At 46.5% G+C, this 22,098-nt stretch overlaps 1 protein-coding gene and 1 pseudogene across 1 annotated transcript in view; one reads left to right on the forward strand and one right to left on the reverse strand.

The window, feature by feature from the left end:
• The window catches only part of LOC103285324 (dihydropyrimidinase-related protein 3), a 57,821-nt gene extending 36,147 nt beyond the window's left edge, over positions 1 to 21,674 (reverse strand). The window contains exon 1 of the mRNA XM_008140731.2: positions 21,455 to 21,674. Coding sequence (XP_008138953.1) covers positions 21,455 to 21,493 — 39 coding nt within the window. The 5' untranslated portion in view covers positions 21,494 to 21,674. The remainder of the gene's footprint in view (positions 1 to 21,454) is intronic.
• On the forward strand, positions 804 to 5,725 carry LOC103289371 (40S ribosomal protein S23-like; annotated as a pseudogene).
• Positions 21,675 to 22,098: the final 424 nt, after the last annotated feature.

The following is a 22,098-nucleotide window of genomic DNA, read 5'->3' on the forward strand; positions in this document are numbered from 1 at the left end:
ACTGTGTGCAGGGATCATGCTTGGCTGGGCCCTGCAGGGACAGACTGCAGGGCAGGCAAAGCAGCCAGCAGAGGAAGCAGTAGCCGGGGGCAATATTAACCAGGACAGGAGGTTACTCAGTCTTCTGGACCAGAACATCAAAGTCAGCTACGGGCATTCTCCCCTCCCCAGAACGTCACGTGAACCATTCTAAAGATGCAACTATCAAAGGGCCAGCCAAGAGATGTGGCCAGCCCTCGGGCAGAGTGCAGTGGGGGGGATGACTGTGACGGCTCCTTAATCCCAGCCCCCTGATAACAGTCTCTCCATCTTCAGCAGGGTTCCAGACACGGATAAGCACAAGTGGGTAACCGGGACAGGAACGAGAGGATGGGGAAGGGAGGGGCAACCCAGCCCTGCACAGGAGGAGACACAAAGCCATTCCAGTCTCAAGCAGGAAGGTCTCCTGGACCTGGGAAGCCCACACCTTGGTCACTCATATACTATTTTCATGGTATTTGACACATCCTGGTACAAACTATCCTGTTATTTATTGGCTTAGTATCATGCTTAAATAAATGTGTTATTACAGAAAACACTCTCTAGCTCCCATAAATTCTAAGCCTGTATCACTTACCAAAAATAGACGTTAAAACTAGGAATAAAAACATTGCTAAGTTTTGGCTACATTTTGCTGCCTTCAGAAAGGTTCTAAAGGCTGAGCTCAGATCTGCTACCTTTGTTAAAAAGGAAGGTTACCGAAAGGCCAGAGTGGCTCAGTAGGTTGAGTGTTGTTTTGCCCACCGAAAGGTCACTGGTTGGACATGGACCGGGGCCTGTCAGAAGCCAAAGCAGGGCCCAAAGCAGAGTCACAGGAACCTGCCAGGCTCCAGGCAGCACAGCAGAGGGAGGAGATGATGGGGATCATGAAGGACCCCTGGATCATGAGGTTGGGGTAGAGAGGGAAAGGCAGGGTGGGGAAGGTTGAATGTGGGAACAAACATGCCTTATGAGAAAATAGTACGTATCAGATGTGAGTCAAATAAGAAATGTGGCACATTTTCGGCTGAGCTTTTGGGAGGGAAAACAGAAAGGATGCTGCCTAGGATGGAAACCATTTTGCAGAGCTCCTGGGGAGAGTGGAAGCTAGAGCTACATTTGCATCTCTGCCACCTACTTATCTGTGTGATTTTTAGGCAAGTGAATTGATCTGTCTCTGGGCCTTAGTTTCCTCTGCTGAGTGAAGGTGTAGTTCTCCAAAAGGGCCCGTTTAAGGTACAGATCCTTATGCCGACCTCAAGGAGTTACTGTGAGAATTAAATGTCACGCTGCAGGGTCAGACACTTAGAAAAGGCTCCATAAGTGGTAAGCATTTTAAATATTAATATAATAACCCTACCACCATGCTACCATTTTTATTTTATTGCTCTTATTATATAGATGCACAATTAAAGGCAAATCCAAATTGCAGTACAAATAGAAGTTAGCTCTTATATTATAAACTGCCTGAGAAACGTGTGGCTCAGGACCTGAGCGCAAAGTAGAACACAGACTTAAAGGAAAGTCAGTGCTTTCTGAGAATGAATTCATGCCATCTTTGGCCTGGGTTTATACGATACTTTTGTGTTTTATTACTTTTTTCTTTTGTCTTGCGCTGCTCCTTTTTAGGCCTCCAACCCACGTGCAGTGGGTGAGAGCTCTCTGTGCAGATGAGAAAACGGGGCTCCAGCTTCGTCCCAACAGGATCCTGTGTCCATGAGTCCCAGAGCCTGTGCCAAAGCCAAATGCCTGTGACATCAGGCAGGAGGGCCTGAAATTTCAACCCTTGATCCCAGGGATAACCAGGTTTAATAATTCATCCCTGAAACACACACTTGTGTGACTACTGGCTGTGAAGCTGCACGTTAGGTTTATGGAGAAGCAAAGATGAAACAGTAGGGAAAGTAAGCCATGAACACAAGTAATAATGTGAAATCGGAAGAGAAAGGGTGAGACGATAGGCACAGTAAAATGATCAGAGGTTTGGGGAGGTGAGGGGAGAGGTGGGAAGGGTGGTGAGGGAACAGTTGGAGCACTGAGGATTTTCAGGGCAGTGAAACTATTCCCTAAGGCACTTGACCGGAGGATACATGACAGTATGGATTTGTCAAAACCCACAGGACTGTACAACAAAAAGAGTGAACTTTAATATAAAACTATGGACTGCTGCTAATAATGCATCAATAGTGGTTCATCAATTGTAACACATGTACCACGCCAATATAATCTGTTAGTAACGGGAAACTCTGGGGTGGGGGAGTGGGGAAGAGTATATGGGAGCTCTCTGTACCTTCTAGTCAATGTTCCTGTAAACCCAAAACTACCCTAAAAAAGCAAAGTCTATTGAGAGAGAGATCCTCTGTTGGGTAGATATCAAAGAAGGTCTGAGTCTTGGGAAAATGGCTGATCATGCAGGCAAGGTCAAAGGCAATTCTAATCAGAATGGGGGTACAATAATTCCTAACTAGCACTTATTGAACACTTATGTGACAGAAACTCTTAGAAGCGTTATGTACATTTTGTTCAATTAACCCTCAATCAAATGCTATAAATTCTGTGTTGCTATTATCCCCATTGAATTGATGAAGACATGGAATGCCAGGGAGTTCAGTTCATGGTCCAACATCACATAACCAGTCATTGGGAGACCAAGTGTACCAATGCGAGAAATGCATATCTGGGGGGTGGAGTCGTGCAGGGTCCCTAATGCTTAAGATCCTGGAATGAGGGGTAGGTGATGCAAGAGATGGCTGGCTGGGGAGTTTGACCTTTACTATGAATCCTGGGGAGCTCTGGAAGGATTTTGAGAATATGAGTGAAATACAATCTCAGAGTAAAAGGAAAAATTAAGCTACCAGAATGGCCATGATGGAGATGAAGAAAGGAACTAGTTAGAAAGTAATGGCAAGTGGCAGGAAAAAGGAAAAAGAACCTTTATCACTTAGGTTGCCTGGAAACATATGGAATATTCAAACATATGGAATACGAAAGAGAGGTTAGCAAAGGGATCATTTAACAAAGTGTAGACAGGGTTTAGGGAAATTAAATGGATGCGCAGCATCCCGGGACCAAAAGCAGGGAGTCATCGCCATCCCAGGCCTGAAGGAGGCGCGGGCAGGGCCTGGTTATGGGCAGTGAAGAGGGCAGTTGTGCGGAGAGGTCTGTGTGACAGGAGCTGTGTCCTTCAGTGGAGGCATGCAGCCGCTCCACAGGGACCCAGCAGGAGGGACTCAGGAGAAGTACCCTTTTCTCCATCTCCCAGGGATATTACGTGACCTGAATCCCACCAGGCACCCAAGGGCAAAGGCAGGTCCCGGGCATGGAGCAGGGCAGACAAAGGTGCAGAGGGTATCCAGAGGCAAGCAGGAAGTATCCAGCCCAGGCTCTGAGCATCCAGCCACGGAACATGATTTCATAAACTGCAATACAGCCACACTATGGATTATTACGCAGCTATTTTTGTAAACAGGTTAAACAGGCATCTTGAACTGGAGATCTAAAATAAGTGCAAAATATGATTCTATTCTTGCAAAAGCGAACAAAAAATACTCTAGGTAAATATGATTATGTTTTTGTGTGAGCAAGAGAAAGGTCTTGAAGGATGTCCACCAAGCTATTAACACTGGGTATGGTAAGGAGCAAGGAAAGCAGAGGGAGGGGGTCCTCAGAACTTAATTCCCCCCCCCTTTCTCCTCTACTTATTTATTTATACAATTTCACCAGTTGCACAATGTGTATGACATTTTATTACTTTTCAAAGAGGTTTAATAAAGAAAATCATAAAAAGGAAACAGAATAAGTTGATTGCTATGGTCTACTGTGACAAGACTATGGGTCAGAAACTGTAGAAAAAGCTGGGATCCACTTAGCGACTGAAAGGGAATGGAAAGTGATGTGTCAAAATCGACTGGGCCCGGCTGGTCAACCTATGAACCAGGAGGTCACGGGTTCGATTCCCAGTCAGGGTACACACCTGGGTTGAGGGCTAGATCCCCAGTAGGGGACACGCAGGAGGCAACCGATCAATGATTCTCTCTCATCATTGATGTTTCTATCTCTCTCTCCTTCTTCTTTCCTCCCTCTGAAAAAATAAAACACACACAGACACACACACACACACACACAACTTCACACACATTAAAAAAAATTGAAGTTTCGAGGCAGGACAGCAGGAAGGACCCATTAATAAAAATGGAGAACAGAAAGGAGAGTAACAAAGTGGTGGCACAAGACTACGAATGCTAATTTAGACGTGCTGGCCAACCCAACAGCCATGCAGCAGATAGCTAGAATGGGGGCCTGTGCTTTGGAAGGATGGTCAGGTGCTCATGGACGTATTTGAGTTAATGTCACACTGAAAATGACTACATCAACTGAAAGGCAACAAAGGGTAGAAGAAAGGACTCTGGAATGGGAGTCAAGAGCCCTGGATTCTGGTCATAACTCTGCGACCCCGAGCAAGGCACTTAGCCTTTCTGGGCTGCTGGCCAACGCATGGTACCCACTTCCCTCTTTTAGAAGTGTTTCTCCTCTTTGATCACTTCTGACTGGCAGCTGGCTTTGACTGAGCCTTTAGAATGACAGGGAAGTCTAGTGAATTCCCACCCGACTGCTTCTCAGAAACAAGAAACTCTTTCACTAAATCTGAAAGCCAGCCAAAATGCAATTCCCAAAGGAGAAATGTGGGCTCCAGGCTTGGAATGTGTGAGCGGCACCTTCAAATGACAGGCAATTACTCCCCATCTATTTGTGGTGGCCATGGGGATTCTTCTCCAAGTCTGACCTTATACTTTTAAAATTGGCGGGGGCTGCCTGGGGATTGTGGTTATGGGCACAAAAACCACTGGCTTATGCAACTTCCTAAAACTGTCCCGTGGTGGGTGCATTTAAGAGGACATACAGCTGCAATGTTGCAACTCACACCACGCTGTGGTGGAAAGAGCACTTGGAGAGACAATGTGGAAGGAAGGTGCTGTTTCAAAGGCCAGAGCTGTTCCCCAGTTTGCTCTGCTCTGGAGTCCGGACATCACAGAGACTGGGTCTGTACAGGAGACGGGACCGGTCTCTCCAGGCCTCAGCATTCACTTTGCAGCTAACGATCCCAAGTGCCAGAGCAGCCTGATGAAATGGTGACAACAGTGGGCTTTGGAGCCACAGTCCTGGCTGCAAAATGAGAAGACTTTGATTTGCCTCAAAGGCCTGAGGTGAGCATTAAGCCTACGTTCTGGTGCATAGTTAGTGCTCAATAATTGCACATTTCTTTTGTCCAGGCCCATGACACCGGCAGGATGGGCAAGTCTGTGCTGCCAGAAAGCTCCAGAGCCACTGACGAGGTCAGAAATGGCATGATAAACAGTACAGAAAACCCACTGGGGCACAGCCCTGAAGGCCAACCCTTTTTGAGGCACTTCCCATGCCAAGGGAAAAAGTAGGGGTTGAAGCCAAACAGCCAAATTCTGCCATCAGGAAGTGTGTCAGCATCCGGCTGATCAAGAATCGCCTCCCCCCAAAAATCACAGCCTTGTACCCAGTGACAGTTGTTCGAGTTTTATTGAGGAAAATGATGAAGTTCTGGTTGTTGCCAAATTTGGTCCCAAAGGTCATGCTGTTGGTGACATTCCTGGAGTCTGCTTTAAGGCTGTCAAAGGAGCCGATGTCTCTCTTTTTGGCCTTAGACAAAGGCAAGGAGGAAAGGCCAAGATCATAAGTTCTGGTGACAAAAACATAGTAATAAATTTTCACACGCAAAAAAAAAAAATTGGACCCAAATCTTCTAAGGTTCACCTGGATGCCTACCCACTCTCTCCTCCATCCCCAAAAAGTAACTTGGCTTTGCATTTCTTTTTAATTTTCACATATGCTTTAACTACCTTCCTATAAGAGCCCAGACACACTTCCTAAGATGGAGTATAGGGAGAAGAGGGAATGAAGGAGATCACTCTTTTTCTGGCTCTTCTGTTGTTGTTAATCCTCACCTGAGGATATATTTTCCATTCTGAGAGAGTGGAAGAGAAGAGAAGAGAAGAGAAGAGAAGAGAAGAGAAGAGAAGAGAAGAGAAGAGAAGAGAAGAGAAGAGAAGAGAAGAGAAGAGAAGAGGGACATCAATGTGAGGGAGACACATTAATTGGTTGTCTCCTGCACGCACCCCTACTGGGGCCAGGGAGCAAACTCAAAACCAGGTACGTGCCCTTGACCTGGAATTGAACCCATGATCCTTTGGTGTGCAGGCCAATGCTCTAACCACTTAGCAACACCAACCAGGGCTTTCTGGTTCTTTCTTGACACAAGAAGCAGATGGTGATGACTGATTCTCTTGGTCACAGCCATCTATGAGCCTAGAAACCTGCACACCTACATCTCCACTTTCATTTGCTAGATAGGTGGTTATTTTACTCTTGTGCCCCAAACTTCTCAAAGTTATATTAACAAAGAAAACTACAGATGCTCTGAGAACAAGGACTTCAAGAGGTCAGGCCAGCTCCACTTAAATACAATTGAGGCTCCACTTTAGAAATGATCAGAGTCAGCAGTTAATCCTACAGGGAGATGTTTCTTCACCTTCAGCGGAGATCTAAGACTGTACACAACGGGCACCTCCTGGAATGTACAAGACTGCTTTTATTTCAAATATCACACTGACATTACAGGAATATGTGCCCTGCAGCCTTCCTCCCTCCCTGCACAGCCATGAAGCTGTGCTCTTTCCAATAATCACCATTTAACACTGTATGATTCTAACACCAGCAGAATCATCTTCTTTTGCAAAAGTTCCAAAATGTGTGTTCTTTTTGTTTCTCTGCTCAGAACGGTTCCAAAAAGTGCTGTGACTACTGAACAGCTGCCGTTGTCCTGTGCATATCAAAGCAAGATGTGGCATGTATCAAATTGTGTCTAAAAAACAACCAACAAGTTACAACTCTTGCAAGTCCCTCCAAGTCATCTCAGACACAGCCGTGTTCATGTGTTTTATCACTTTTGTCCCTGTTATCCCAAGTCTTTTCATCTTTCATCCATCACTCCATTCATTCAAGGTTAGACTGAGCTAGGCCTTGGTGATACAGTGAAGAACAACACAGACATGGTCCGTATCACCAGGGAGCAGTATCATAGCTTCTGATAATACTGTTCCCTAGACACCATCCTCCCCAAACCACTTAACCCAAAGAAACCACATTAGTTTACAATAAAGGAGCAGTGTGCCTGTCATTCCTTTATTTATCCATTCATTCCTTCATTTAACGGTTGTAAATGTCTCCTAGTCACAGGACTAGGAATATAACAATGAGCAAAAGAAATTCCCTGCCATTGTACTGTATGGTTGAAAGGGCAAAGAACACATAGCTAGGAAATGAGCGTAATTTCGACAGTCTTAAGTGAAATTCAGAAAGCGGGTAAGAAGAAGATGGAGGCTTGGAAGAGAATCTGGGACTGCCTCTAATGAGGTTTCAAAGGCATGTCTCAGAAGCTGTCCGCTGGACAGAGCTCTGAATGATCCGAGGGAGAAGTCAGGTAATGAACTGCTCCCCAGTTAGCGGGAGCGGCCAGTACAGAAGCTCTGAGCTGGAGATGGACATGGCAGGTCCAAGGGGAGTGAGAGGGGAGGATAGCTGCTGCCAAGTCACTGAGGGGCAGTGGCAGGATTGGAGTCCGGAGAGATGGAGTCAGGGCCAGCCCACGTGGAACCCTGAGAGCCATTCCAAGTGCAATAGATGTAGTAGCAGAGGTGTGATTGGATCTGATTTATACTTTCAAAGGATCACATGGGGTGATTCAACTAGGGGGGCCTTGCAATCAGATGACAAAGGCTTGAGCTAGGGTGATGAAAATGGTGGGAAGTGGTTGAATTAATATTCTAGTCTAAAGGTAGAAGCAACAAAATTGCACAGCTAGTCTAAGACTGGCTTAACTGGGGCTTAACCCCAGCATATGCTGAAAACAAAGCCCAATGAACTCTTAACTTGATTGTGTCTTCTTACTAATAAAGTCCAAGTGGGTTTAAACCTATACATTTAAGCACTAACAGACCACACAACTTTGAACCAGGGAGGACACAGTTGTGAGAGAGCCATCTACATTCAATCTTTAAAGCCAATCATATTTCTCCTATCATGACAACTGGGTTTACCAGCAGCTCAAGTTAACTGGAATTTGTTTCTTTGGTAAACTGCATATTTTTCAGGTCTTATTCTTAAAAATACTTCTGAAATATGTCACTGTAAAATTCTGGCATAGACAGTTTCCACATCTGCTCATATTACAGATGCATGGATCTGGTTTCCTGCTTCAGCAAATATGACCCAATGCTGGTAATAGATACTCCTTTGATGGGTTAGATGTCTTCGGGGCCTAGGGTCCATCACTACCAACATTAATTCTTTATTATGTGTATCTGTGTGTTTTAACATGCAAAGGTGTAAGCCACTGGAAAGACTTAGTTCTGAAGCTCAAATACCTTGGTTATCTTTTTAAGTTTCCCCGATCACTGTTTTCATTCTAAAATCAGAGACCCAAAATTTCCTGTCCAATCAATTAAGCAGATTACAGGTCATTTTTTAAAGTTAACAATAAGAAAAAAATATATATTAACTTTAAAAAACTTGATAGCAATGTTTACTAAACAGCTTGGATTAACTTCCTCATTGGGAAGGAGCAGAGTGTTCTAGGTGAAGGTTTTAAAGTCAGACAATGGGGTGAATTTGGAGCTAATTGCACCAGCTAGTTAATAACCATGTAACTTTCTGAGCCTCAGTTTCTGCATCTGTAAAGTGGGTCTGATAACTATAACCCAGGCATGTTATAAGGATGGAATGAGATGCTGTATATAAAATCATGCCTGAAAATCAGTTAGCATGGGCTCTGGCATGGCATAATCCCTTGTAAATATTAATTATCTGGGTTTCCCTTTCCTGTTTGTTGAGAACTTCCCACCTTTGATGTTAGTTTTGTGTTTCTTAATATATTTTTATTATTTTCAGAGAGGAAGGGAGAGGGAGAGAGAGATAGAAACATCAATGATGAGAGAGAATCATTGATTGGCTGCCTCCTACATGCACCTTTCTGGGGACCGAGCCTGTAACCTGGGCATGTGCCCCAACTGGGAATCGAACCATGACCTCCTGGTTCAGAGGTCAATGCTCAACCACTCAGCAACACAGGCCAAGCTGTTTTTGCTTATCCTCACCCAAGAATTTTATAGAGAGGAAGGGAGATTGGTTGCCTCCCATACTCACCCTAACCTGGGATCAAACCCGAAACCTTTGGTGTATGGGAAGATGCTCCAACCAACTGAGCCACCTGCCAGGGCTGAAGTGTTGAGTTTTTATATGTCTTTGTTCTTAACTTCCCCCCTGTATTAGTTTGCCAGGGCTGCCATACAAAGTATCAAAGGCTGAGCGTCTTAAATTTAAACACCAGAAATTTATTTTCTCGCAAATCTAGAGGCTAGAAGACCAAGATCAAGGTGTGTGGGGGCAGTTGGTTTCTTCTGAGGCCTCTCTCCTTGGCTTATCAATGGCCCTCTTCTCCTTTCTGTCCTCACAGGGTCTTGTCCTGTGTGTGCCTGTGTGCTAACCTCTCCTCATAAGGACACCAGTCCTACTGGAACAGGGCCCACCCCGATGACCTCATTTAACTTAATTACCTCTTTGAAGACCCTATCTCCAACAGTCGCATCCTGAGATACTAGGGATTACGACTTCAACACATGAATTTTGTGGGGACAAATTCAGATCACAACAGCCCCTCACATTCCCCCATCCTCGTCAAAAAGAGTGTAAGAAAAGCACTGAATCAAAGCAAGAGAAATGAATCCTAAGCTTTGTGGTGTGTGTGTGTGTGTGTGTGTGTGTGTGTGTTTTGTTTTATTTTTTTCCCTTTTTTTTTAAATAGGACTATTTTGCTGTGTGACCTTTGGCAAATTATTTTCCCTCTTTGGCCCATATTTTCTTAATCATTAAAGTGAGAGGGTTTAGAATAACAGATTCCTTATTTCTCTTCCTGCCCTTAACCAAGCAAGGCTAAGCTTTTCCCACAATTTTTCCCAGCAAAAAGGGGTCTGAGAAAGAGCAGGCAATGAAGTAATTGAAATAAAACTAAACAAAATGAAAACATACCTTCTTTGTGGAATAAACTGAGGAGGAAGCCTCTGGAAGCAGAGGATTCTATTCAACTGCTTTCAAACCTTCTGAGTTGTTTAAAGCCCTTACTTACTCTAAGGCCATAATTTAAAGCAATTTAGTTGGATAAGCCAGAAACCCCCACTCTGAGTTTATCAATATCCCCAAACAAAGTAATCTCATCAGGCTTTGGGGCACGGATTGGCTTTGAGGGGCAAGGGTGTATGATTTCAAACAAAGGTCACCTTGAAAGAATTAAGGGGTGGGGTTAAAAACAAACACACACAGAGAAAATGTCAAATTAAAACCAGCTTCCAAGCGTATAGGTTAAGCCATTAGGGGGAAAGGACTGGGCATGTTTTCCTTCCAGCTGTGTAGCTTCAGGTCCTAAGACACTGTGTACCTCTGCAACGTCAACAGCCTCAACAAGACGGGGAGGCAAGCAGGGGTGCTGGCGACAAAACAAAACGCTCACTTGAGAGGGGAAACAGATTTCCTTGGAAGATGGCACAACTGCTGAAGCAATCGGAGCGATAACAAGAGGATAAGACTAAGATTAAAGATACCGGGATTCAGGTCTATAGTCTGATACCCATGAGCTGAGCAACTTTGGGCAAGTTATTCCACCTCTCGTCCTGGGGTAGCTTTGAATTTAACTTCAACTAAAGAGCAGCATCTGAAAATGAATCCAGCATTTCATTGTTGTTGTTGATGCCAAGACCTTGGAAACCACCAAAAAAAGGAAAAAACTAAATAAAATGGGATTAATTTAACCAGATCCCCAAGCATAGGGATAATATGTAGGTATTCAAACTTATGTTAAGAGAGACTATTTAAAACATGGGAAAATGTCTTAACATATTGTGGAATGAAAAGCAGGATGTAAAACAACATGAATAATATATGGTACCATTTTAATAAATGACATATATAGTCATAAGAAAAAGTCTTAGATGGGTGTGTTCATAACGTTTACAATGTCTAGCTCTGATTCATTTCACGTTAGCTTATTTTTATTGTCCTCATTTTGTTTTCTTGTGGGTTTTTTTATACATATTTCTATAACTACTCATACATTTTTTTGGATTTGAAAGAAGTTTTTTTTCTACTCAATTGTAAAATCTCAGTGCCCTACAGTAAACCAGATGCCAGAAAAAGCCCTAATTCATTCAGCCCTATTTGGGTCTTGGTTTCCTCATCTGTAAGGGAAGGCTAAATTAAAATCATCTCTAAGGAGGCTCTGATGATGAATTTCACAGAGCCAGGTTAAGTCTAAACCTCCATGGAATCTTGCTTAGGATTTACCAAGAAGCTGGGAAGGCCCAACTGGCGTGGGTTGAGCGTTGACCTATGAACCAGGATGTCACAGTTCGATTCCCAGTCAGGGCACATGCCCACGATGCAGGCTCGATCCCCAGTAAGGGGTGTGCAGGAGGCAGCCTATCAATGATTCTTTCTCTCTCATCATTGATGTTTCTATGTCTCTCTCCCTCCCTCTCTTTTCCTCTCTGAAATCAATAAAAATACATTTTTAAAAAATAAGCTGGGGAGTGCAGCATGGGGTGTGGGATGAGAAAATGGCATTCAAATCCCTGTTAAGAAGAATCCCTCATTGGTAATTTTGCTACTTCAAGCAAAAGAGCTTTCAGGGCTGGTGGGCAGGGGGGGGGCCCGGGTGCACATCCCTGGCAAGTTGACTGCGTAATACAGCAGTGTGGAGCTGCCCGGAAGCAAGGCTGTTCCTCATGGGAAGGCTGAAGAGCTCCCACACCAGCCAGTGCTCCTGCGTGGAACCCCAAGCAGAGGAGGGCAGCCCCTGGCTCCCATAGCCAGAACTCCTCACTCATGCCTCAGGGGAAAGAGGGATAGAGAAGGACTTAACCCTTCACTTGTAGTACGTGAAGTCCAGTCTGAACCAACATCTCATGACCTCAGAGGTGGGAGAAGATAAGAGAAGTTAGAATTCAAGGTAGCACCATATAGTGGAGTTAAAAATGTGGGCTCTGAGTCAGTTGGAATTTTGGTTCCACCAGTTAAGGCTTGTGTGATCTCAGGCAAACTTCCAGATGTCTTTACATTTCCTCATCAGTACAATGGGAGGCCTAGTTGGAAATCCATCTACCAAATTGAGTTGTCTGAAGGATTACATGAGATAATGGATGAGAAGCACTTACTGCAGGATACAACAAATGCTAATTCTTGTTGTTGTTATGTTCTAGATTAGATGCTCCTGTGATAAGCATCACATGGCTAGGCCCAGAGTCGATGGTCAATAACTATTCATTCAATCACAAAATAGCAGAATTGCCGAAACCGGTTTGGCTCAGTGGATAGAGCGTCGGTCTGCGGACTGAAAGGTCCCAGGTTCGGTTCTGGTCAAGGGCATGTACATTGGTTGCGGGCACATCCCCGGTAGGGGGTGTGCAGGAGGCAGCTGGTCGATGTTTCTCTCTCATCGATGTTTCTAGCTCTCTATCCCTCTCCCTTCCTCTCTGTAAAAAATCAATAAAATGTATTTTTAAAAAATAGCAGGATACTGTTATTACAGCTGATTATATTATATGCTAAAGGCCCGAAGCACGAAAATTCGTGCAAAAGTAGGCCTTCCTTCCCCCGGCTGCCAGCACCGGCTTCCCTCTGGCACCGGGACCCGGGCTTCCTTCCTCCAGCTGCCCGCAGGCACCCAGGACCCAGGCTGGCTTCCCTCTGGCCCAGCTTCGTCAGGAAGGACATCCAGAATGACATCTGAAAGACGTCCGGTCTAATTAGCATATTACCCTTTTATTATTATTATTATAGATGATACACTCTAATACATAAAGTACTTCAAATGCTTTCTGATCAAAGGGTTTAGGTACCATGAATACACTTTCCTTTTGCCTCCCATCATAGATGCTCCTTTTAAAAGGATCCAGTCATTATTAGTAAACATAGATTGTGAGGCCATGAACTGTACAAGTTTACAAACAGAGATGAGCTTGGTAAAATGTATTCCACTGTCCCCTCCCCTCAAACCAAAGAATGGATGTTAGAATAAAAGCCAGCAACAGGAAAAGCTCCAAATAGAAGCCTAGAGAAAGTTGACATATATGTTAAGGTGAGGAACTAAAAATCTTTAAGGAAACAAACACACAAGCAAACAAGCATTCCATTGAAAGGGCCAGCCCTGACAAGGAAACACAAAAGAACCACGGGCCGCTCCTTGACCGAGCTCTGTGAATGGCGGAGGGGGCTGTCCACATGCAGGCTGGCCTATGGAATCGCAGCTGATCACTCTAATGACTGTGCTTTCTGCGCCAAGGCAGAAGCAGCTTAAGTTAAAATCTGTGTCAGATCCTGTTTCAAAAAGTCATGGTGACAATTTTCTCCATTTGGACGAAGACCTAAAGGTCCCTGTTAATTCTTTTAAATCATTTGCAGCACGAGAAAGGATGGTTCTGCTTGCAAGCAAGAAGTACCCAGGCAGGCCCCTGACACAGGCTGAGAATGAGACCCGATGCAGAATTTGGGAGGAGAAGAATGGATGGAGGTCAGAAACAAGAAGTACCACTGATGGATGGCCTCCCTGGTACATTTGCCCGTCAGGTCCCCGGCTACAGTGAACTCTGCATTTTCTACTAAAGGAACGTCACGCTTCTCTCAGCCGGTGATCTTATTCTAAAAAGTTTTCAGTGACAGGGAGGATGGTGTACAAGCGCAAACGCATGCACATTCTGATCATTTTCTCCCTTGAAATTATTCCCGCAAAGTAAGTGTTAAATGTACCCATTTATTCAACAAATACGTACAGAAGGCTTAATATGTGCCAAAGACTAAATACTGGAGATTTAGTGGTAACAAAACAGAAACCATCCAGCATGGAGCATCCATGGCATTACTTGGCCTTTGGGGAGGGTTATTTCTAGTGGATGTCAGCCATCACATTTAACATATTGGCCAGGGGGGCTGAACAGGGCTTGGTGAGTATATACAGACCACCGGGAGTCGTTTTCTGTCGGTTGTGCTTGTTTGTTTGACCAGTCTAGATGTGGGGCAATTGTTGGCTTTGTGCCCTTATCAGTGGTAGCCTTATCCGCAAGAGAGACTGTATGTGCCAGCAAGGAGATCATGGTATCACTTTAATAACACTCATTTGAATTAATTCTAACACTCTGCTAAGGAAAGAACCTACCAGTCATCATTATTCCATTTCTCTCCTGCACAGTCTATTAACCAAGTCCTCTGTCTGAATGAGAAAAAGGCCGGGATTTTAAGGGTAAAAAAGCAACCAAAGACCCTTATATCCAACACAGATGTTGGCTGGTCTTGCTGAGCTTAAGCCAACAACTGTTCTCTCATCCATTTTCTCACTGCTCTCCCTTCCCTGGTGGGGAGGGCTTAGAACTCCTCTCTGTGAATCTGGAACTAAGTGGAGAGGGGCTGACCGTGATCTCATGAGAAAACAGAAGACAACACACAAGCTCACGGAGTCACTTGCACTGGCAGGGACTTTAGGGATCATCTAGTTCAGTGCCCTCGCTTGACTGGTACAGAATCTGGGAAGGATAATAAGGGTTGGCCCAAAGTCACAGGTCAATGAGAGGCAAGGACAGGCTGAACCAAAGGTGCTGACACTCCATCCGGGGTTCTCTTCCTTCCCCTGCATCCCAAAACAAGAGGGATCCTTGTCTCTACTAGTCAGAGGAACTCCTCTCTTAAAAGATAAAATCTCATTTTATCCTTCAAATCTCACTGTCCAGTGCTTCCATAGGAAAGAAAAACAGATTGATGAAGCCATAAGAAACGTGTCTTTGAATTCCAGATGTCCCGGTTGGGTTCCTGGGCCGCCCGAGAGTGGAGCTCCCGCATCTGGGTGTGTCCAGGGTCTGTCTCTCTGCCTGGCTGGATGGGAACAGGGAGCCTGGCTCTGTCTATGTCCTGGAAGTGGACAGGGACTCAGAGTGAAAAGGGGCGCTGGGCCCAGATCTGCACTTAGGCAAGGGAGAAAAGCAGCATCTGTTTTTCCATCCTTTTCCACTCATACATGCTCCTGGGCAACAGCCAGAAGCGAACTCAGACAGCTGGCAGAGCAACGCATGGACCACTGTCAGGAAGCCGTGCACTCGGTTGTTGTTCCAATGGTGATGTGATAGGCTTGGCCAGGCCATCCCCACTCCTTCTATCCTGTGAGCGCTGACCGACATTTGTGAGCTAACAGGAGTGGACAGCTGGAGGTGATGGGAGGTGGGGATAGTCACCTGTGGGTATGGAGTTACTGCTTTCTTGCCTGTGAAACTAACTCACCTCTGGAGGGATCCATCCCAAGATCTTGCTTTTCCAGCTGTGTGACTTGAGTCAAGTTACTCAATCTCTCTGAGCCTCTATCCAGACCACAAAACGATGGTGAGTAACTATAGCTACAGGAGTTGTCACGAGTTAAATGGGATAATCCATGTAGTGTGTGCTAAGGCACTGAATAAACAGTAGGCATTTAATAATAACTCCACTATGCTTTGTCCCGTCTTTCTAACCACCGAGTTCCCCACAATCTAGACTAGGGCCAACAGAAGAGGTCAGGTGGGGAATCTTCCTATCCCACTAAACTATTTTTTTGGTCCATTTCACATACTGAGGTAGACACATACTGAGTCTGATGAGAGAGGGATTTCACAGCAGAGGAGTTGGAAAAGAGAGGAGCCTGTTTGTCTGGGTTGTCCAGGGTCTTTCCCATTTGCTTCGCACTAGCCTACAGAAAATGGGAGAACAGGTAGAGAGGGGCATTGATTTGAGGAGGGAGTAACCAGGGAGCAGTCCAGGCCTCCGGTTAACGTCCATCCTCGGAGGCGATGACATATTCAAATCCCCAGTCCCCTTATGATTAGAAGCGCTGATTTAATCAAAGACGTGCACATTTCCATCCCAGGGAGACAGTCCCACGACTGTAAACATATTGTCATTTTTTTCAAATGCAATAAGCAGTCATAAGTAGTTCCATGAAAGATGTCAATACATAAAGAACAGAGAGCCTGTTAGGATCTGAAGAGATTTTTGTTCTTTTTCAAACTCAATTTTATTTTTTTCCAACTGAGGAGAAAGGGCAGAGAAAAAGCCACTGGACAGGAAGTTATGAAGAAATTGCTAGAAAGGGGATTTGTAACCTGTGTTGCTCCAGGCTAGAAGCTGATTAGGACAGAAAACAATCCAGTTCCACTAAGAAAAGTGTCCTTTATTTGGGTTGAGGGAGAGTCTCTGTCTGCACATCCAGAGGCGATCTAAAGGCCTCTCTTAGATGAGCACAAATGAATGCCAAGATAATTCTGAGGAACATTGTAACATAACTAGAGCAGGAAAAAAAAAATAATGGTTTTTATATAACATTGTGCTCATTTTTGTCTGTTTTTGAAAAGTAGTATTTTTTTAAAGTTTCCTAAGTAGTCTCTTTCTACTCTAGACATTGTCAAGTCTTCCTTTATTCATTTCCACATTCCAAAGTGGTTGAGATTGTATAAATAAATCAGTGTTTACTCTCTTGGCTACATCCGGGGTTCACAGACCACTTTCATGGGCACTCCTCATTTGAGCCTTTCAGCAGCCCAGTGAGATAAGCAGGATGGATTTTTATTTATAAACTGACAGCTCTACCACGGAGACTTGAATATTCTCAGGAAACCTATTTCCTTAGAATTCCCCCAACTGCCCAGCTGGCTCCCTCTGTTACTAATAGCTCTTTATTCGCCTGAGGCGTTTTGCTGCTCTTTGAGAAAGAGAAATAACCTGGCTGAGAATCAGACCTGCTCACATACCTGCTCAAAATACAAAGTACATTTGAGCACCCCAGGCAGGGCCTGGGCTGAGATGTCCATGATCAGATACCTAAGATGCTTTCCATTCCTACATCTCTGATAGTTTTCCTCTGCCTTTTACGCCGGAATTGGCCTTACGTGGACAGAGCTGACTTTGGATGGCCTCTCTTCCTTCGGTCTCCCAAATGCTAGTCCTCCATCTCCTCATATCTGCTCCCAATCCAAAGTGGGAGGAAGAGGAAGACATAGATCCAGGGGCGGGGCTGCACTTTCCCCTGCTCCACTGTTACAGACACTTGGGTATCCCCCCAAGTCCCTAAGCATTCCCCCTCACTTCTCCTCCAAAACAATTCCCATGGCCCCCACAGCGCTCACAATCACCCCCAGCGCTCAGACTAGGTGCCCTAGACAGAACTCTCCAGGTCCCGTTCCAACTGAGGATGTAATCCGGCAAGTCCCAAACATCACACACAAATGGCCCAACCTCCAAGGCAGGGGAAATGCATTAATTATCTGCCAGAATGTATTTACAGAAATCCAATTAGTATTTGCAAAAAGCCAGCTCTCTGGGATTGGTCTCCCAGAGGGAATTCGGGAGTTCTAGCTACACCTTTCAACACCTGCAGGTGCCTCTGGGAGGCTGTGGCTGTACCAGGGCGGCTGAGGTTGTGCAGTCAGACACGACCTGGATTTCATTTCCAGCTTTGCCCCCGAAGTCTCACTGTGTAACACTGGGTAACTGACTTCGCCTAGTTATCTGTGTTTCAACTTCCTTAACTGTGAAATGGTTTTCTTGCGGAGACTCTGCTAAGAGAATACATGGAAAGCACTGGAATCTACACATTAGCTCCCTACCCACTCCTGCGGTCAGCTTCAAGTTGTAGCTTATATCAGAGGAGAACAACGACTGTGATTATCCAAATATTCTGCCTGTAGCATTGATATGGTAGCTACCACCCCTAAAATTGGCATTTGTATTCAGTGACCATAAAAAGTAAGAGGGGCCATGTTACAGAATTGGTTGACAATGACCAATGCTTCACAAGTCCTACCAGGAGTAGAGACTGTCTGAGTCTTTCTTCCAAACCATCTGCCCCACCAACCCCAAGCAACAGCGATGGCAGAAGCAGAGGCATGTACTTTGATTTCAGCTGGGTGTACAGGTGTGCATCCTGCCTCTAACATTGTAGCTCTGACCTGGGCCAAATGCATTGGATTTTCAGGTAGTTTTTTTTTAAATCTGCACAATCAGGATAACTGTAGTACCTCTCTCAGTGTCCATTCAGGGATGCAATGAGACAATGCATGTAATAGACACTCAGTGGGCGTGAGCTAGTCTCCTTAGGAACACTTTTTAAGTCATTTCTTGATTTACCCGATCATCATTGGGTGTCCATGTAGTAGGCCCTGTGCTAGTTAGTGGAGACAGAGGTGAATGACAATACAAGGGCCCTGCTCCAAAATGCCAGTGTCTGACATCTAGAAACTAGGACTAGTCTTGAGGAAGGCTGTTCAGGTCATGCACACAGACAGATGACCTAGGAAGGCACCATGACCGCTGCGGCCTGAGATGCTCACAGGGAAAGCCCCAGCCCATCCGCCAGCCACAGAGAACCCCACCCTCTCCCCCTGCCCAGGAAACCCATGAACACAGTGCAGAGAGAGGCTTTAATCTCAGGAGGGCAGCACAAATAGGTGGGAGGAAAGACAACAAACAAAACCTTTCTGAGGCCCCCCAAATTGTGGCAGGCGGGGGTGCCTGGGAAGGTAGAGGAGGGTGCAGGGCCAAGAAAGATTGTCCTCACCCATCCTCAGATTAAAGTGACATTTCAGCTACTGGGTGGGGCAGCCTTCACAGGAAGGAATATGGAGAGGATAATAGACTTAATTCAAATTCCACAATCTTACCATTAAAAAGTACTAGAATTGACAGTAGGGGATATATGTTATATTTAAATCTTTAATCATATTATATATATATATATCATATATATATATATATATATATATATATATACATGTTTTTATGTTAACTGTAGAGATAACCCTTGTATATGTGGATAACCATAATCATCTCTAGACTGCAAAAGTAGAAAAGTATTTTATTCTGAAATAAAATCCTTGTTCGTGGAAATACAACACAAAGCATAAAAAAAATCTACAAATGGATTTCTTGCTCCCAAAGACCAGCATCCCCCTCACTCCTGCCCTATCCGTCTTGCCCCCCTCCCCTTTCAACAATGAATGTCAGGCAGCCTGGCTTGAAGAAATTCACAGCCATTGTACATTCCTGTCACAGCTGCTGGAGACACAGCCCCAGCTTCAAGCGGAGGCTGCTATGCAGCACCACGCCCCACGCGCAGAGAGAAAGGATGGAAGCCGCACTGAAAATGAAGGATGCACCCCAGGGAAGAGCATCCAAAAGGAACAAAAGGGAACCCCTTGCAAACCTGACCCTGAGATTAAGACACAGCCACACACATGGTGGCTTCTACGGCAGGTGAGTTATCAGGGCTAAATTTCTGCATCTTCCCTTAAGGGTGGCTTACATGATGCCTAGAAGAATGGGCGTGGCCCTCAATGCCATATCACAGGCTAAGTCCATAAGAACCATTGCAATCTTCAGACTAGGGGGGTGGGGGAAATCTATTCTCTGCTTATCCCAACCAGGAGAACTGGCAAATGCATACCGGATGTAAGGCAAGTGGCATATATGCCCCATACCTCCTGTATATATAGCATGACAGCTGGGCGCATCTCCTCTGAGTTAGGGAAATAAGTATCAACAGTGAGCTTTTGTCCTAATCAGCCTTTTCGTTTTTACTATACCCTCCACAGCTCTTCGCAAAAGCAAGTGGCTCTGAGAAAATACTGTGCATTGTAAATGACCTACAATGTGTCTTCAATAATGTGAAGTTAATGGCATCAAGTAATGAATGGCAAAGAAGGATGGGTTTAAACCCATCCCCTCTACCTGACAAAAGGATCCCTACCCATCCCAACGCTTTCCCTGGGGAGAGTGTTTCTTCCCTGGGACCAGGTAAACAGCAGTAGGGGTGGGGCACACTTGTGTGGAATGAAGCGCAAGTGCATGAAAAATGTAGGATGCTGCAACAGAAATAAAGCACTCAGCCAAGTGCACGGGAGGCAAGAACAGCTTCCTGCCGCCTACCGAGGGGAAGGTCCTGCATGGCCATCACCACCGCACAGGGTGTTCCAAGCGCAACCGAACAAGTGCAAGCAGACTGATGCCCACAGCAAAACCTAATGAATTGAGGCCAATTAAGTGCAGCAGCAGGTACAGCTGTGCCCTAGGGCAGCTGCAGAGCCTCCCAGGGGCCAGCTGATCACTTCCTTTGTTTGCCCTGCAAAGATGGAGTAGCCACCCATTCCCTTACTACACACCACACACCCTGCACACACACCCCCCCCCCCTTCACTACAGACAAAGCACAACTGCACTGCTCCGCGCTCAACTACCGAATGTCAGTGGGTGTTCTTTTTGTTTTGCTTTTATTTTATTTTATTTTATTTTTTAAATGCCCATCCTAGCTTGTGGTATGGCCCTTCCTTTGGGGGGGCATCATTTCAGGATATTCTGGAGGCATCCCAGCCCAGGGCGCGGTATGTTGGGGCGAAAGCATCTTGCTGGTAGGAGTAAGGGTGCTTCCATACCTGACAATGGCACCTCCCCTCGCAACCCCGCCCAGGGCTCGCCCAGCGCATCTGACACCCGCAAGGCCCAGGCTGGCTCCGTCTCGCACACAATGGCAGTTGGACACCGCATGCACACAGCATGCGCCTGCGATTGCAAACTAAAATCTGCTCTAAAAACTCAGCCTTTTCTTGGGATGGGGAGGAGAAAGGACACGAAAAAAATGTAAAATGCACGGAGGGCAAAAACCAAACAACAAAAAAACACACAACAACAGTTGTCATGCCCGCTCCAGCCACGTTAGCTGTCCAGTCCCGAATATGACGCACTGAAATATGAATCGGGTGAATGCAGGCAAGAAGGGGACACGGTGAGGACGGATGGTCCAGACACCCCGATCACCCTAGCGGCACGGCGGGCAGCGCCACGGGGCTGGAGCTGGGAGAGGGGCGCGGCCGGGCTGCCGGGTTCCCTGGGGAAAGGTGTCACCCCTCCACACCCCGCCCCGCCCAAAGCCACCTTGGACAAAAAGCACCCCCGGCCTGGGGCGGCGCACCCCGACACCCCAAGGAGGAGCGGGGATTCAGGGACAGCCGTGAGCCCAGGGTTCTCGGGGAACTACCGGGCGGTGGGAAAGGAGGCTACACGGTCCTAAATTCTCCGCGCCCGTGTTTGGGTTTCCTCTTTGTTTTGTTTTCCCCAAGCCCCAGGGTCGCTCCGTCTGGGTGGCGCCCTCCGCGCCGGCTTGACTGACCGCCGCTCTCCACCCCCAGACCCGGGTCCCCGTCCCTCCCCGGGGACCGGACCAGGGATCCAAGCCGCCCCGCCCGCAGCGCAGCGGACCCGGCGAGAGAGGGAGGGAGGCGGCGGCGCCCGGACTCACCGTGATCCTCGGGATGTTCTTCTTGCCTTGGTAGGACATGGTGGCGGCGGCGGCTGAGCAGCGGCGTCCCTCCCTCCCGCTCCGGCTCCGGCTCCGGCTCGCCCGCGCCTTCCTCCGCGCACAGCGCCCCGCGATCAGGTGGAGCGAGTGGTGCGCTGGCCGCGCCGCCGCCTCCCCTCGCCTCCGCCCCCCTCCCGGGCTCCCGCGGCGGCTGCCAGAGACAAAAGTAAATCTCCCTGGTCCCCCTTTCACCCTCGGCCCCCCCGCACACACAACCTCCTCCACTCGCGTTCACGCCCGGGCGTTTTTTTTTTCTTTTGCGGTGCCAGCTGGGACCCCGTAAGACAAGAATGGGAATGGCTGATCCGCGACTCCTCCCTCTTCTCTCTTATCCCTATTGATTTTCCTCTTTGCATCTGCCTCACCCACTTTTTCTTTTTCTTCCTTTTTTTTTTTTTTTTTTTTTTTGGTGACTTGCTTGTGCGGCGGAGCCAGGCCGCTCCACGGCCACCAGGGGGCGCGAGGGACTTTTCCGGGCCGGGATGCTGCAGTCCCGGGGTAGGAAGAGCGCTCTGGTGTCGCCCTCCTGGCCTCGAGGGCCCAGCTCCGGAAAGCGCCAGCGCCTGCCGCCAGCTCCCGGTCCG

The sequence above is a fragment of the Eptesicus fuscus genome, chromosome 6 (assembly GCF_027574615.1).
Source record: "Eptesicus fuscus isolate TK198812 chromosome 6, DD_ASM_mEF_20220401, whole genome shotgun sequence".
Lineage (NCBI taxonomy): Eukaryota > Metazoa > Chordata > Mammalia > Chiroptera > Vespertilionidae > Eptesicus > Eptesicus fuscus.